Source organism: Aspergillus novofumigatus, assembly GCF_002847465.1.
Source record: "Aspergillus novofumigatus IBT 16806 chromosome Unknown P174scaffold_3, whole genome shotgun sequence".
In the NCBI taxonomy this organism is placed as follows: domain Eukaryota; kingdom Fungi; phylum Ascomycota; class Eurotiomycetes; order Eurotiales; family Aspergillaceae; genus Aspergillus; species Aspergillus novofumigatus.
Window position 1 is genome coordinate 670,801 of NW_020194276.1, and position 17,425 is coordinate 688,225.

Below are 17,425 nucleotides of genomic sequence, written 5' to 3' on the forward strand. Positions count from 1 at the left end.
TGTTCAGGCAACAGCGGAGACGCGCCAAGTATTGGGGACAACGCGTCGAGTGGCAATCATCGTATCTCTCAGCCTGGATTGATGACCACAGGTAGCGACAAGGCAATCCAACCAGCTACTTGTGAAGCTATCCTCCTATAGGAGAAGCTATCAATGTGAGTACATCCTAGGCTCTTTACGTTCCAATGAGCTGAATTGACAGAAATAGGTATCGCCCGCAACCAGCTGTAGGAACCGAAGGTGGAAACACCCCGTTATCCAAGCCACTACAGAGAAGCGTATCATCCAACTCGATAGACCGTCTTTCAAAGCCTTTCAAATGTCCCGGGTCTGCCACCCCTACCCGAACTTCAGATAAGCCTGCGAGAAAACGAAGGAAAGTCAACTATGCGGGAGCAGATGGAGAGGTGGAGGACAACAGCGTCAAGCCATGGACCAACGAAGAACGTCTTGCTCTTGCGACAAGAGATGCCAATAAATTCCCGGTCTTTAAGGTCAAAGACAAAGAAACCACGTTTAAGCAAAGATTTCGGATCCCTTTGATCAACAAGTCCTCTGATGAATATAATCCTTCGAGACCAGCTCCCACTTTGGGAATGAGGCAAGGTGCCACCTTTGTTGTGAAACCACTACACGATCCCAGTGGAGAATTTGCCATAGTCTTATATGATCCGACCGTCGACGATATTGATGAGCCTCCGGAATCGAAGCCTGAAGACAAGGGCACGGAGGAAACCAAAGCCAAGCTAGATGAGCCGTTGATGCACAAGAGCCTAGCAGATATACTCGGGCTGAAGAAGAAGGTTGAATCTCGTCCTAAGGTCCCAGTGGTCATAGATCCCAGACTGGCGAAAGTTCTGAGGCCACATCAAGTGGAAGGTGTAAAGGTAATGATTCTCTCTACATCCACGCGAACACGAATCCAGGAACTGACCTGTCCTCTCCGCAAGTTCCTTTATCGCTGTACAACCGGTATGATAGATAAAAATGCGAATGGTTGCATTATGGCCGATGGTATGGGATTGGGAAAGACTGTATGCCGCAACTTCTTTCGAGATATTGATCAAACCTAACATTGACAGCTTCAATGCATTTCCCTCATGTGGACGCTTCTGAAGCAATCACCGGAAGCAGGAAAGACGACAATTCAAAAATGTATTATTGCTTGTCCGTCCAGTCTGGTTGGAAACTGGGCCAACGAACTTGGTAAGCCACTAGCCCTTTGCATCATTCGATTGTACTAACATAGGCAGTGAAATGGCTGGGAAAGGATGCAATAACGCCGTTCGCGATAGACGGCAAAGCCTCGAAGGCGGAGCTCACCTCCCAAATAAAGCAATGGGCAATCGCATCCGGGCGGGCCGTGGTCAGGCCTGTTCTCATAGTTTCTTATGAAACTCTTCGAATGTATGTCGATGCATTAAAAGACAGTCCAATTGGGCTTCTTTTGTGCGATGAAGGCCATCGACTCAAGAATAAAGACAGTTTAACGTGGACTGCTTTGAACAGTCTGAATGTGACTCGTCGTGTGATTTTGTCGGGTACCCCCATTCAGAATGATCTCTCGGAGTATTTCGCGTTACTTCATTTTGCCAACCCAAATCTGCTGGGCTCGCAAAACGAGTTCCGAAAGAGATTCGAAATACCTATTCTAAAAGGACGAGATGCCGCGGGCACAGAGGAAGATCGGAAGAAAGGCGACGAGCGATTGGCAGAGCTGTCCGGTATTGTGAACAAATTCATCATTCGGCGGACGAACGATATTCTGTCGAAGTACCTACCAGTCAAATACGAGCATGTTGTCTTCTGCAACCTTTCCCAGTTTCAGCTTGATCTCTACAACCATTTCATTCAGAGCCCCGAGATCAAGAGTTTACTTAGGGGAAAGGGAAGTCAACCACTCAAGGCCATTGGGATATTGAAAAAGCTATGCAATCATCCGGATTTACTTGATCTCACGAGAGATCTTCCCGGTTGCGAACATACGTTTCCGGAGGATTATGTTCCACCTGAAGCTAGAGGGCGAGATAGAGATATCAAATCATGGTACTCTGGAAAGATGATGGTTCTCGATCGTATGCTTGCTCGTATCCGTCAGGATACCAATGACAAGATTGTCCTCATCAGCAATTACACCCAAACTCTCGACTTGTTCGAGAAACTCTGCCGATCGAGAGGCTATGGCTCGTTGAGGCTGGACGGTACTATGAACATTAATAAGCGGCAAAAGCTCGTCGACAAATTCAATAATCCAGACGGTGAGGAATTTGTGTTCCTTCTAAGCAGCAAGGCGGGCGGCTGTGGATTGAATCTGATCGGCGCAAACCGCCTTGTGTTGTTCGATCCAGATTGGAATCCCGCTGCAGACCAGCAGGCCTTGGCTCGAGTTTGGCGTGACGGACAAAAGAAAGACTGTTTTGTCTATCGTTTCATTGCAACTGGGTCGATCGAGGAAAAGATCTTCCAACGTCAATCCCACAAGCAATCACTCTCGTCATGCGTCGTGGATTCCGCAGAAGACGTTGAGCGACATTTCTCGCTGGAGTCCCTCCGCGAGCTGTTCCAGTTCAAGCCAGAAACGCGAAGTGACACTCATGACACATTCAAATGTAAGCGATGCAGACCGGATGGAACGCAGTACATTAAAGCTCCAGCCATGTTGTACGGTGACACCAGTTCCTGGAATCATTTTGTGAATGATGGCGAGAACGGCCAGCTCAGTAAGATCCAAGATCTACTGATACGCCAGGAGACTGGAGAAAAAGATGTGTCCGCCGTCTTCCAATATATTAGTCATTAAGGCTCTCGATGATTCTCGCTCGGAGCATTTACGCTTTCATGTTAGTTTTTGGAGTTTTGGGGGTCACTTTGATGCCTTGTTATGGTCCTCGCGGTTAGAGCGATTAGGTACTCAACGCAACTTAGAACACCATAGGTGATAGGACGGAGATATAGCCGAATACATTTTCCCCGTATGCATATATGTCGTACGTTGAGAGACTGTACGTTAAGGATTTGTGGTACCGCAAGGCTCGAGTATCGATGGTCGGCGCTAAGGCCTGTCGTTGATGGTTGACAACTACGTCACTTCAAGTCCACTAAGATATCCCCATCAACGCTGCCAACGCATCTACGCTGAGAGTGCTCCCCACATTGCTATCGCAACGGCCAGGCGCGCGTAAGCAGCTGACTTAGCAGTCTCGCGGCCCTATTTGGTTCTGACCGTGCAAAGGGTGCAGCCTGGTATTGATAGTTTTTTCATAGCTACAGGTCGTTGAGCTCGAGTCCCCGATTCACCGCCAAGTCTAGCCAGAAATCGTCCCTCCACCATGAGCACTATTTAACAGAAAATCGAGGGTCGAGAACTCATCAAATCTATGTTTATTTGAGCTATGGATCATTCGATTCAGCGCCTGCTGAATGACAAGCTCTATGATCGCAGAAAACAGGGAGCTCTAGAGTACGGTTTCCCGATCCTGGTCCGGGAAACTCTTCGACCGACAGGATACTGATTAACCATATTCAGGCTCGAGAAAGTCGTTCGCAATGCCGTTTTCCGAGGAGATCATGAAGAGATTCAGAAGATTGTCGACCAGCTTTGTCATGACTACGCCTACGCCGTACATCAGCCGCATGCGAGAAATGGAGGTTTGATCGGGTTAGCTGCAGCTTCAATAGCGCTTGGATCCGTGAGTCTGTTGGATAGGTTGCAGTGATACCACTGGTGCTGAGACTGGACTGAATCAGGAGGGCGTTGCGCCATATTTAAAAGAGATCGTGCCACCGGTTCTTGCTTGCTTTTCCGACCAAGATGCCCGAGTCCGATACTACGCATGCGAGAGCATGTACAACATTGCGAAAGTCGCAAAAGGGGAGGTGCTTCTTTTTTTCAATGAGATATTTGACGCTCTGAGCAAAGTAAGTCTTTCCCAGCTATTTTCTTCATTTTCTTGTGTAATATTGTATGATCTAAAATCGACTTCAGTTAGCTTCCGATTCCGAGCTATCTGTCAAAAACGGTGCGGAGCTTCTCGATCGACTTGTCAAGGACATTGTGTCGGAATCTGCTGCCTCCTACATTTCGGTCTTGCAATTATCAGAGAAGCATACGGCAGATCCCGATGCGCAGGAAGAGGTCGAGCTGCCCACTGCGTTTTCGTTGGCCAAGTTCATACCCTTGCTGAAGGAACGGATACACGTCATCAGTCCATCCACACGCACTTTCTTGGTGTCATGGTTGACCTTACTGGACACCATTCCCGACCTGGAGCTTGTGTCATATCTGCCCGAATTCTTGGGCGGATTAATTGAGTTCCTTGGTGATCCGAACAGAGACGTCAATGTCACCACCCAGACTCTTCTCGACAGGTTTTTGTCTGAAATCAAGAGGATTGCACGCCTCAAGAAAGGCATAGAAGAGAGTCGCAGAGAGCAAGGGAGTGACAACAGACAGTCGGCCGCGAGTGATAGTGTCAGCACTACTACTGACCACACAGTGGCTGTGGACACTGAGCGCAGTGAAAATGCTATCGAGGACTCGGAGCCTGAGTCTGACCTCGAGGAAAATGACTTACAAGCTGACGGAGACTGGATCCCAGGGCAAGATGTTCACATTGACTATCCCAAGATTCTGGACATCCTTGTGGGGTTTGTCGATACCTCGTTTGGTAAGCAAACTGAGTGGTGCATTATGCCGTAGTCGCAAACTAAACACTGAGTTAGATGAGGAGATGCAGTTAACTGCATTACGCTGGATTGACAGCTTCTTCGAGATTAGCCCTGAAGATATCCTCCCTTTCGTCCCGCGTCTCTTGACACAGGTTCTCCCAGCAATGTCTAGTGGTTCAGACCAAGTGCGGCAGGCCGCAAACCGCGTCAACACATCATTGCTTGAGTATATCGTCTCCCTGTCTGAGGATAGCGCCGAGGAAACACGACAGGGTCCCCCTTCCAGACCAATATCCACCGCAAGCAAAGAGCTTGTGGAGAGAAGAGCATCGACACCAAGTGGTCGTCAATCTGTCGAAACGTCCCAGAGTGAGTCGAAAAAGCAAGCCTCTCAACAAGAGCTCCCCAATGAACAGACACCTCGTAGCAGTGTGATATCTACGCCAATTCCTCCAGCGGATCTGGATTATGCCGCAGCCGTCAACTCGCTGACTTTGCAGTTCCTGAATGAGAACGAAGCCACAAGGGTGGCTGCCCTGTCTTGGTTGATTATGTTGCATCGGAGGGCGCCAAAGAAAGTGGTCGCATTCAACGATGGGACATTCCCTGCACTTCTGAAGACGCTGTCAGACCCTGCGGAAGCTGTTGTCACAAAGGACCTCCAGCTTCTTTCACAGATCTCGAGAAACAGCGATGATAGCTACTTTACATCTTTCATGGTCAATTTGCTTCAGCTCTTTTCAACCGACAGACATCTGTTGGAAGTCCGAGGCAACCTGATCATTCGGCAACTCTGCATGAATTTAAGCCCAGAGCGCATCTATCGGACTCTAGCAGACTGCCTCGAGAAAGAAGAAGTTAGTATCCTCAGGTATGCAGAGCTTTCAAGTGCTGACTGGTATGGTGTCTAGGATATCGAGTTTGCAAGTATCATGGTACAGAATCTGAATAATAACCTGATTACTGCACCTGAGCTATCAGATCTCAGAAAGAGGCTAAGGAATCTTGACTCCAAGGTAGGAGAGCCTTTTGAGTCGACCGCTGCAAGCAGTTACTGATATATCTTGAAAGGAGGGTCAAATGTTCTTTGTCGCTCTGTTCCGGTCATGGTGCCACAATGCTGTTTCTACATTCTCTCTCTGTCTGCTTGCGCAGGCTTATGAGCAGGCTTATAACCTTCTTCAGGTCTTGTACGTTCACCGGTCCCTTTCCCCATCTCCGATGGTGACTAACGTAGGACCAGTGCTGAGCTTGAGATGACTGTGAATATGTTGATCCAAATTGATAAACTGGTCCAGCTCCTGGAGTCGCCTGTCTTTACCTGTTAGTTTCCCTCCTACCTATATGACCCCTCGAATTCCGAGACTAAGGTACAGCAGATCTTCGTCTCCAGCTACTCGAACCAGAAAAATACCCGTATCTGTACAAGTGTCTCTACGGAGTTCTCATGCTCCTCCCTCAAAGCAGCGCATTTGCTGCGTTGAAGAATCGTCTAAATAGCGTCAGCAATATTGGCCTCCTGCATACCGGCCCTCGACTGTAAGGAAAAATTTTACCTTTTGCAAGGAACCTGAGCTGACAAAGAACCAGTACGAGCATGGTTTCATCCTCATCATCAGGCTACGAACGCGGCACTGGCAGTCGATTGAAAAACCGCGAGGAAAACACCATCCGGTGGGTCGAACTCCTCGATAAGTTCAAGACCGTCCAGGAGAAAGCCCGCCGCGCGCAACGTGCTTCTCAACGGCAGTTCGACCAGGACGGCAGCACCGCAGGACTACGAAACCCCTCCCTCACGGCCGCCCTGTCTGCCGCTGCAACAGCCGACAGGGGCAAGGAGCGTGGGCTCCCGGACTCGCCTCGAGGCGGCAGACCGGACATGGGTGGCTCGGGTGGGCGCAATAGCCCCGGAGACTCTGGCACGCCTAACCGTGGCTCTCTCCTTAGTGGTACGCAGAGGAATAAGTCGGGGCTTCCTAATCTCAGTCGTTTAGGTATTGGGAGCAGAAGGTCCAAGCGTTGAGAGAAACTAGCGTTGTCAGCGCACAAGCTCTGGAGTGCTAAAACATGACGATGCCATTTTCGCTTCAGAAGTTTCCGGCTGTCTGCCTCTTTTCTTTCGCGCGTACCCAAGTGTCGCGTGTTTGTTACGTGGAATGTCGTTGACCTAGGGCGACGTGGTACGACAGCCACACTATATCTATACCCACAGTGATATCCATACAGATGAGATTACTTCAGTTTACTTGTTCTTTTACTGCAGTATTTGTGAAACAGCAAGTAGGGTTGTCCACAGCTCTAGGGTGATTTGACTCAAAATATTGGAGTTTGAATCCTATGCACAGTTGTCCAGCGCTCGCCACGGCAGAAAATCCATTCCCTATAAGTCATTGCGACGACTCGCTAATTTCGCATGCACTCACATATAACAAAGTAGAAAAGGAGGATAGAAAATCCAAATATCGAAAATGAAGAAGAAAGTATAGAGCGCGGAAGTGTCACGTCTTTCAAGTCAACCCTCCAAAAGAGGAAAGGGAAAAGAAGATCATGCAGAGATGGTTGGTGGGCCATGTGGTAATCGGTATCAAGTCAGGTCATTCAGCAAGGGTGACCAAGTCCATTTGACTTGGATCTAAAATGATCACAGATCGCGATTGGGAAGGAAGTAAGGGCGCATGTCTTCTATGTCGCTTCGCGGCGGGCCGTCTGTCCCCATAGAAGAACGCGAGAAAATCGAATAGCAAGCATTCATATGTGATCGGAAACGTCATCATATCCTCCGCACAAACATAATGCCGAGTATATACAAGGGCAAATGGGAAGAAGTGGAAAAGAACAGAAAAACCGGCGTCAGATCGGTTCATCACCGCCATCGCGACTCGGAACCGGAACCACCCCAGGTCGGGGTCTTCCAGTAACTGCCAGTTGAATGCTTGGAGACAGTTCCTGTTGGCGAGTTCGAGCCGTTGGAGTAGACATATTCGCCGTCGACGTATTGGACGCCAGAGAATGTGCTGCGGTGCTTGCGACGGGCGTAGCGCTGCTCTAATCTGTAGAGCTCGATCTCTGCGAATAGGATGTTAGGAGACACAATAAGGTGAATTCGTGGTTGTGTTCAGAGGGATATGGAATTGTTCTTCGACAGCAGCGAGGATTCGAATAAACTTACTTGCTTGCAACTTCTCGATGAAACCCATTGTGTCTCAAGAGGGACTCGGCTCCGAGTCGTTATCAATCACAAAGAACCGGAGATAAATGCGGTACTCGAATTCAAGACGGGTCCTCGTTTATGATGACCCCGTTCGCAAGATATATGTATAAATAAAAAGAGGTAGATTTATATATCAAATTAAAGAGGTTGAAGTCAATTGAGAGTGAAGACAGTACTTCTCAGGGGAAGGCTGAGAGAGAAAGTAAGATGAGGAAAAGAGGGGAAGACGGCGATAGGACGGAGTCGAAGAAGAACCCTGGGGAAGAGAGGCTAAAAGGGTCGTGGCGTGAAAAGTCTCTTTCAATAAAAGATGTCGAATCGTCAAGATAGCCAACCCGATAGGACGGAAGGTAGATATCTGATTAATAGAAGAGCCGATGTGATAGTAAGGATATTATGAATGATAGTGGGCTCAATAGTCTAGTGTGAAAAGAGCGATGGCTGGTTGACAGTATACTGGACGGGAGTATGGCAGCTGCAAAGAATGTGGGAAGCAATACAATTGGTGGTTGAGTGCACGCTAACCACAATGAAGTATGTATCAAATAAACTATTGGCAATGAAAGGAAAAAGAAAAAGAGGGGGTATTACTGCAGTCTAGAGAGTTGTAATACTCGATGGAAAGACACAAGAGAATGGCATGCGATCTGAGGGAAGCAGAGGGAAAGGGGGAGTTTGTGAACAACAGGAGAGAGGAGTAGATACGATACTCGATAGTAGACGCACTAGTCAAGAGCAGTACTAGTATTTATCTACTGACTCGGTACTACTACTTAGTTCAACCCGCGGCTGCCCGGGCTACGCGCAAAGAACAGGGTACTGCCACACACACCGTGAAAACTGATGAAACTGATAGTATTCGATTATTCTCGATTATGGATGATTGATGATAAAGTACAGATAGAAGGGGGGGCCCTCCAGGGGAATTCATAACTTCGTCAGGAGTGGGAAATGGGGCAGTCACGATTAGCAGTCCGGTTTGCACTGTTTGCACTCTAACCCGTCACAGCTATCCCAGAAACTACAATTTTCGAGTGTGGTTCGCAGACGAGAAAATTTGAACACCCAAAGTTGACTCAAATCGTGGGGATAGTCGAAGCAGAAGAATGAGCGGTAGACGGAGCGGTAGACATAGCGCTGTAATAGTCCTCATCCGTAGTCAGCCGGTCGATAATCCTGTTCTGCCGGATTACAGTACTGTTCAACCGTTTGTTTTCCTTTTCTAGGACTTCAATCCGGCGGTGCAATCTGTCGACTTCTGATTCTTTCTGTTTGAGAGCCTTCTTAAACTTTCGCTCCACCTTCAAGACCTCCTCACGGAAGTAGGCGTCTGATTCATGAATGAGGCCAGCGAGTCTCACTGCTTCAGCCTCCGCTCTCTCTACTCGGGATGCGGATGTGGTCGGAAATGCTCTGGTTTGTGCTCCTAGGAGAGACTCATGGTAAAAGGTTGCAGAGACCACCCGCTGGCGTGTGCTGTTATTCAACTCATCCACTTCATTTGCAACATATTGGCCTGTCGGGTCTCGTTGGTCTGCGCGTGCCTTGACAGCACGCCGGCGCAGTGAGCCACGATGGTTGAGGAGTTCCGGATGTTTGAACTGGTGATATCTTGTCTGCCATCTTTCAACATTCGAAGCGATGTACAGCTCTGGCAGGACAAAGGCGCCATCCTTTTCCAAGAAAATGACGTTGAAAAACTTGGGGCGGATCTTCCCATTCGAGTTCCAGTAGCGTGAGTACTTGCTACGGAACGTCGGTGGCTGCGTTGCAATTTGCAAGATTTCATCTTCAGTAAGGTTTCTGGTAGCGGGACTAGGGTGCAAACTCATCGTAGGCTTCTTCGGTACCTGTTGTTTCCCTTTACGGGATGCGGGTTGCTGCTGTTGCTGAGGTGACTCTGAAAGCTTGGAGGTTGTATCACTGAACTCATCTTCCATTTGTGTAGTCGAGTGATGAGATCCAGTACTCCTTCCCGCAAGTCTCTCGCGCTGGCTGGTCAGGACTCCGTATCGGGTGAGGAACCGGGGGTTTGTATTCAACCAGTCATATTCTGCCGCCAGTGTCTCCAGTCGTTCGATTTCCCAGTCGACATCCGTGATGATGTTCATGTTAAATGGTTCAGGTGTAGTCAGTAGCTGCGAGATGTCTGTTCCGGTTGAGGTTGCTTCAATTTCCTCGCCGGTCGCAACCTCCACTCTATCCTTGCCCTTGGAAGTCATCTTGCTCCGCTGAAAGAAGAGGTTCGTAATGAATTGACGCAGTAATAGATGCTATAATGAAGCACAGAATGATAGAGCATGGATATGAGGCTCATGAGATATAAGGAAGGTGACGCGTAAGGAAGAGAGATGAGGTGAAGGTGAGAAAGGGTGGGGTAGGAGAGCAGGCGTCGCGTCAAGTGAATGCCTGCAAAAGATGTCAAAAGTGAATGCTCTAAGCCTCAGAGTAATGTCGAGGCCGTAGGTCGATCAGACTCCCTTTCCATACCCCTCTTCCCAACAATCCATGAGAATCATGTTCTGGTTCACCTTCTTCGCTTCCTTTGCGATTCTTTTAGCTTCCCGCTGTCGCTCTAAGAGCCTCTGTCGTATTTCTTTTGCTTCTGCTATGGCATCGTCGGATCTGGCAACAAAACGCTTTATGTGGTCGACGTGGTATCGGCCGACCCGTAACTTGGTAAGGAGGTCCTCCAAGATTGCTGAACGCTTGTGATGTGATAGCTTCTTTAGCAGAAACGGACCTTTCCACCGGGGATCTAGCTTTCGGCCCTTATCCTTCTCAAGTACGGTGTCCCACAGCAGAACTAAGTCACCTTCGCTAAGACGGGTCGACGGGAGTGGCGGTGTTACCGCCCTTGCCGCCCTTACCAAATCGCGGGCTTCTTGTACGCGTGCAGCTTTCCCTTCGACTGCGGGTCGTAGGTCCATATCTACAGCAATCGTGGTGCCTTCGGCAGCGATACGACTCTCCAAGCTTGGTGCACCGACGTGTCTCGGGGAGAACCCGAAGAGAATCTCAGCTGGCGAAAATCCATGACCCTCAATATGGCGGGTGTTGATTGCTTGGACGACTGATGGCAAATGGGTGTCCCAATCAGACAGCTGGGACGAGTCTAAGGAGACAATCGTCCGTAACTGTCCCACAATCATACGGACAATCCGTTCTATGAACCCAACTGACCATGGCGCCGTGACAGGGGCAGTAATATGCTTAACACTTTTCTTGGCAAGATATGAGGTGAACTCCTCCCCAGTGAAATGCCGTCCATTGTCGGTATAGAGGTACTGCGGTAGACCAAAGTGCTTTCCCACGTCATACTTGAGGAAGTGCACAGACACTTGTGCTGTGGCAACCGTCGTGGTGTGCGCAAAGATGTACCGGGAGAAATAATCCGCCCCGACGAGGATGTATCGTGCTCCTTCCTTCGACACTGGTGAAAAAGGGCCAATGAAGTCCATTGCGAACAGCTGCATGGGTTCCAGGGAGATTACTGCCTGCGGAGCTTCTCTTGGAGGTTTGAGGCCTACCACCTGGCACTGAGGACAGCTGCGGCAGTAGTCGATTAAGGTCTCATACCGACGTGGCCAGTAATACTTTCCAATCGCTCTGCTCAACGATATTCTGGCTGCGAAGTGTCCATGTACATCATGAAGGTGATGAAAGATTGTGGGGAGCTCGTGCTGTAGAATGCACTGCGACCACTCCCCCCTGCCTCATGATAAACCAAAAGGTCCTTTCCTTCGACGTTAACCAGACTGAATCTTTTGTTGCTTTGGCCAGCAAGGAGCTTCTCGACTATCTCCCGATACCAACTATCCTGCAGATATGGCTGGTATGCTGTACCTTCAGGGTTGTCCAATGATGGGGATTCAGACTGCTGCGGATGGAGTCTCTGCTGGTTCACGAAGGCAGGCAGGGTGAACTCTTCCTCCTCGGTTGCCATAGCCTTCCAATGAGGAATCCGGGAAAGGCCGTCCGCAACGACCTGGAGCTTACCTGGAACATGGATATATTCAACATCGTATTCCTGTAATCTGTAATGCCACCTGGCCAGTCGGCCTGTCGCGTCGGACTGTCCGCCTAAAACGGATTTCACTGCCATATGATCGGTATAAACGATAACTGGGTGTTGTGATCCCAATACTAGCCACCTTGTTTCTTCTAGGCACCGCAAGACCGCCAGCACCTCCTTTTCAGTAGTCGTATAACGGGTCTCCGGGTCCGTAAGCGCAAATGACAGGTACATGACGGGTGTCTCATCTTGATGCGTCTTCCGCGATGCTTTTGTCCCCACTGGATGTCCTACCATTTGGAAAAGTACTCCTCCCAACCCCCTGTTGGAGGCGTCCGTGCTTAAATGATATTGTAGCTTGGGATCCCCTCCCGAGAGCTTCACGTCGAGGAGATATCCCTTCAGCTTCTGAAACACTTTCCGTTGCTCGCTGGTCCATTCAAAGGCCTCAAATCGCTTAGTCTTGCCTTTCCCGGTGTATTTAAGGGCTTTCTTCAGGATGGCAGTGTAGTCGGCTCTCCCCGGAATGTATACTTTCATAAATGGAAGCGAATAGATGAATCTCATCAACTCCTCTTCATTTGTGGGCTCTGGCCAGTTCCGTAAAGCTTCGAGTTTGCCTACGGAAGGTCTGAGTCCATCCTGGGTACATTGGTGGCCTAGAATCTCGATTTCATCAGTGAAGAAAGCGCTTTTGGCTGGATTGAGGGTCAAGCCCGCCCACGCAAGTCGGGGAAGGTAGTGTTGATGAAGGAAAGAGACCATGTCGTCGATATTCTGTGCCGCACCGGCGTCGTCATCCATAAAGTACTCGAAGCCCACATCCGGTAACGATGCAAGTGCTGCCTCGGGAGAGGGCGCTGGGATTGCTCCCATTGCCAGATCCTTTAATTTGGAATAAGTTCCCGGGGCTCCAGTAAGCCCTTGTCCCATGCGCAGATAACAGAACTGGCCTAGGATTGAACTGAAACCCGTTTTGAATGAATGCTCAGCGGCCAACGGCACTGCCCAATACCCATTAGCAGCGTCGACTTTGAAGAAGACTTTCCATTGTTTTCTTGACAGATTTGCGATGACTGGCTCGAGCCTCCGTAGCGGATAATTCATCTTAATAGTGGCCGCGTTTATGGGCATGAAGTTATGCACCATACGCAGTTTGCCTGAAGATTTCCTGGGAAATTTGGTACGAGCACTCCATGGGGATGTACACTCAATGATGATGCCTGCATCAACCATGTTCGGTAGATTCTCCACCTGCCATTGCTTTTCCTCTTCAGTGTAGAGTGGAAGTTTTGCAGCTCGTGGGGTAGCCCATGGGTAAGTGGGAATTCGGTGCTCAACGAGCCTCGTTGCTGGCATGTCGGTAATTTTCTCAACAAAGAGATCTCTCCATGTGTAAAGTAAATCTGCCACTACTGGCCACTTGCTTTCCGTAACCAGCGGTCCTAGCAGATGGGTGTTCTCTCTCATCCAGATCTGGGCGGCATTGTGATCTTCAGTCATGGTCCGTCTGAACTCTTGTGGTCGCGAGGTTGTTGGGAACCCAAGGTATCCCAAATTTTCCATCTCATCTTCGATATTCCGGAGTGCGGTACTCGTGGATATAGGGGTTTGGTAATGTAGGGGATACTGATGAAGAGTAGATGGAATTACTGCCTTATCTGATGCTCTGATAGTGTTCCATAGTTTGTTTTCATGGGTTTCCTCTGGTTGCTGGTAATCGATGGTTGGTCCTAAAATATGCTGATCTCCTGTTGTTCCTTGACAGTGATTCTCCATCATCCTGTTAAGGTGCCCTCTTTGCACGGTCTGCCGTCGACCTGCGGCCACTGCGGAGGGCGGCGCAGGTGCCGCAGTTAGTTTCCCTGTTCATAATCTGAGGAATCCGCTTCATAACGGTCCTCCTCCATCGCTTCTCGAATGACCCGGAATAGTTCATTCTCACCCTCTGTATCTGTACTCGGGTCATCATGGTCGGATTGACGTGGAGGAGGGGTAGGTAGGCGTGGAAAGGGAATAGGTCGTCTGGTCTTGAGCTTTGCCTGTCCCACCACTTGGCTCTGGACGGTAGTTCCTTTCGTCTCTTCAATGACGGCGGTTCGCTGTGTTCGAGTAACTTCCTTCGTCCCATCTGCTCCCTCAATGGTGTAGGTTCCGTGTTTATAATTTCCTAACATCCCCACCGAGGACATCCAGTGGCGACCAAGCAAGACTGAATATCCCGGATCACCATCAACAACCGTTGCTGCGATGATACGGCTGACACCTTCAACTGATAGTTGAAGCCAGACGATAGCATTCAATCGGAAGTCATGACCCGTTGCTACCTTACATCTTATATCCACAGGCACAATCCTCGCCTTAAGAGCATCAATAACGTACCTGGCGACTAGGTTTCCCTCAGATCCCCCGTCAACCAGTACCGCCTTGCATCTTACTGCCCGTAACTCATTATCAGTCGTCATGGCTTGTACGTCTGCGGTGGTATAAAAGAGTTCTGTAGATGTTGGGTCTCGAGGTTGGAAACAATCGTCATGTACTCCGTTTTCCTGGCGTGGGTGTTCAAGATGATGGACCCGTACTCTCTTCGGGGCTTTTGGTTCTTGCTGGTAGGGTTTAGCCTCATGAGTTTCGCGAATTCCACGCGTGCCGCTGGTGCTACGTCGAGGAGCTCCGCAAGGCTGATCTCAACCCGGGTGCCATTCATCAAGCTCTTCAGGTTAAGTGGATCTCCATCCAGTCCTTTCAAGTGCCTTTTCTCCCTCGGTTTCCGATTCTTGCCGGTGTTCAATGTTTCTGGCTGGCTATCACTGGTCGTGTCAACCCTTGCCCGTTTACCATGGGTGTCTTCATTTCCTGTGGCGTAAACCCGCTGCAACTCCATTAGCGCGTTCGTTGACTGTGGGATGTGGACATCTATTGGCGCTAGTGAACTGAGAAGTACTGCGTTGACCCGGTCTATGGTGTTCCATTCGGCGACCTCTTCATCCTCACTGTCCACAAATCGGACACGGGCGGCATTGTTAGACTCAACTCCAGTAAAAGCTGCCGACGTGGTACTGGTGGTTGGATCTAAGCGGCGTCGTGATTCCAGACCGAAAGCTCCTCCCTGAGGGTGGATCGGTCGAGTCGACTCCGGAGCACTGCGTGTTGCTGGAATTTGTCTATAACGACCCTGTGTCTGATTCTGACTTTGCACCTGGCCCATGGTTTCCTGCCGGATCCGTTGTTGTTCCTCCGCTGGCAAAGGAGGATTTGTACAGGTTGGTGCGATGTGTCCCGCCTGACCACACTTGAAGCAAACCCGTTGTCCTGCACTCTGCCATGGCTGCTGTTGACGACTTACAGGCAGTTGCTGTGCTCGGCCTTGGGATAGATTGATCTTTGAGAGTTGCTCAGCAAGCGTTCCGATCAATTGGCTCTGATTGTTGAGGGCATCTGCAAACATCTCATCTCTGGACCGGGATGCCGCAACTTCTTCGATGACAAGTGCCTCGTCCTCGCAGGCTCTGGCCATACGAATCAACTCCTCAATTTTTACTGTCTTGGACATCGCTTTCTGGGCCTGTATGTAGGCACTAAGAACTTTTCGTGTCATAGGATCAGACAACCCCCGTGCGAACATCGAACCCACAGACTGGCCCCAATCGTCTGGGATGGACATGGTGAGTTCCTGTACTTCCTCGATGTATCCTCGCAGGCTTTTAGTTCCTTGTCGTAATTCTGAAAGCTTCATTATGGCGTCCTGTATCCGGTCACTGGGTTCCTGTTCAGGGAATCTCGCGCGCAGATGCTGTGCCAGTTTCTCCCAGTCTTTTCGTTCAACTTTGGGTAGTGTACGTCCGAATCTGAGAGCTGCATCTCTCAGTCCGACAAAGAGAGTGGTCGCTATCGCCTGCTTCTTTTCCTCTGGATCCAAATTCACACCCGCCCACATGAACCTGCACTGATCGACATAGAGGTCGACATCCTCACCAGGTTTACCTGAGAAGGTGGGCTGGTTCGACATGATGGTACGAGGATGGTTTCCCACTAACGGTACGGGGTGATCCTCGGGTGCCGACGTCGACGGATTATCTGGCAGTATTGACTGCAACAGAGGGTCTTCTGGTTCTCCAAGGGTAGAAACCGGTGATGACGCCGGAAGGGCAGCTGCAGTAGTTTGCAGCCAGTCAAGTATGTTACCGTTGAGTGTACCTTCTTCTGTTTCAACTGGACGCCGAGAATGGCAGGTCCACTCTGGTGCTGATCTCGATAGGGAAGGTGGGTATTGTGCTAATGCCTGAGGCTCACAGAGGTCACTTCCGGGGGCCGACTGGGCAGGTCGCCACCCCACGTAGATAGACGATAATGGGTCCGTTTTGACGAATCGACTGAAAGGGAAGAAGACTTGACGAGGTGAATCTGGTTGGTGGAAATCGATGACGGAAACTAGGCGGATTCAGGGAAGACACTGAGACGACTCTCCGCGAATCTCGCCCCCGGTCACTCCGAGGATCCGCAGCCGCTCAAAACACACGAAACTTGGCGTGAAAAGGATGGAAAGAAAACGCAGGATATTGCCGTGCCCGGCACTGGTCACCAAAATGCCACACACACCGTGAAAACTGATGAAACTGATAGTATTCGATTATTCTCGATTATGGATGATTGATGATAAAGTACAGATAGAAGGGGGGGCCCTCCAGGGGAATTCATAACTTCGTCAGGAGTGGGAAATGGGGCAGTCACGATTAGCAGTCCGGTTTGCACTGTTTGCACTCTAACCCGTCACAGTACTGTACCTGACTTAGCGAGTGTCTAAACCAGCATGAGCCTAGTAAATCGTGAATAGTAATTTCTAGTGCGGAGTTTGTCGTGGGAAAATAGCGAGAATACGTGGCCCGAGGGGAAAAATGACGCGAGGCTAGTCCTGGAATGGACTAGCCAGGTCTGGGTCTCAGTCCCTACTTTTACTTGGCCCCGCTTGCCCATTTTTGGCTTAGTCCAAGCCTCACGAACCCGTATCTGGCCCCAACGCGCTTCCCAGGTCCTTCCAGGCCAACTTCTCGGCCCGTCTGGCTGGATTCTGGCGTTCTCGTTGGTGTCTTTCGTGCGACGGACCCAAATGGTGCAACGAAAGTACTCCGCATCGCATGAAACCATGGGGGCGAGCGGGAATAAGTGCGTTGGACTTGGTGGGCTAAAAACCATGTGGCGCGCACGGATGGAAAGTTAGCGATATGATCATATGGCGAGAATTCATCTAAGAGTTCATCTATCTCGTACATTAGACTGACGACCGTCTTCTTCTAATAACATTCTTTAGTGGTTACGATCCCGTCACCATTGACAGCACCCAGGGAGTATTTTTATTTGCTATAGTGACGTTGTTGTCCAGTGTTTTTCTGGGTTACACGCTCGATCCCCACGTTGGCTGGGATACTCCAGCACCTAAGACACACCTTCTGTACAATTTATCATGGTGGCTATTCCAATGAAACCCCGTCCTCAACGGAATTGGCTGGTTCGTCCTTTTTATGACGTTTCCT

The 17,425-nt window shown here is 49.7% G+C and overlaps 3 protein-coding genes across 3 annotated transcripts; 1 reads left to right on the forward strand and 2 right to left on the reverse strand.

The window, feature by feature from the left end:
• The first annotated feature begins 75 nt into the window (after window positions 1–75).
• Window positions 76–6,906, forward strand: P174DRAFT_510893 (uncharacterized protein). The gene is made up of 16 exons (XM_024831729.1): window positions 76–155; window positions 209–887; window positions 951–1,034; window positions 1,083–1,206; window positions 1,254–1,407; window positions 1,432–2,776; window positions 3,254–3,357; window positions 3,527–3,689; window positions 3,748–3,918; window positions 3,986–4,667; window positions 4,723–5,525; window positions 5,580–5,684; window positions 5,740–5,858; window positions 5,912–5,991; window positions 6,048–6,207; window positions 6,259–6,906. Coding segments are annotated over exons 1-16 (5,208 nt in total). The 5' UTR covers window positions 76–153; the 3' UTR covers window positions 6,692–6,906.
• A 625-nt stretch (window positions 6,907–7,531) lies between these two features.
• Window positions 7,532–7,865, reverse strand: P174DRAFT_458625 (uncharacterized protein; the record flags this gene model as incomplete). The annotated part of the gene is made up of 2 exons (XM_024829690.1): window positions 7,532–7,734; window positions 7,838–7,865. The coding sequence occupies 2 exons, from the start codon at window positions 7,863–7,865 to the stop codon at window positions 7,532–7,534; spliced, it is 231 nt and encodes a 76-aa protein (XP_024683623.1).
• Window positions 7,866–8,955: 1,090 nt separating this feature from the next.
• Window positions 8,956–10,101, reverse strand: P174DRAFT_429462 (uncharacterized protein; the record flags this gene model as incomplete). The annotated part of the gene is made up of 1 exon (XM_024825574.1): window positions 8,956–10,101. The coding sequence occupies one exon, from the start codon at window positions 10,099–10,101 to the stop codon at window positions 8,956–8,958; it is 1,146 nt and encodes a 381-aa protein (XP_024683624.1).
• Between the last annotated feature and the right edge of the window lie 7,324 nt (window positions 10,102–17,425).

What these genes read in the sequence shown, in the direction of transcription:
- P174DRAFT_510893 (XM_024831729.1), top strand. An exon ending in GAGAAAAAGATGTGTCCGCC is followed by an intron (nt 2,777 to 3,253) that starts GTCTTCCAATAT and finishes TGGTATTGATAG; the next exon opens with TTTTTTCATAGCTACAGGTC. An exon ending in CTGCATACCGGCCCTCGACT is followed by an intron (nt 6,208 to 6,258) that starts GTAAGGAAAAAT and finishes ACAAAGAACCAG; the next exon opens with TACGAGCATGGTTTCATCCT.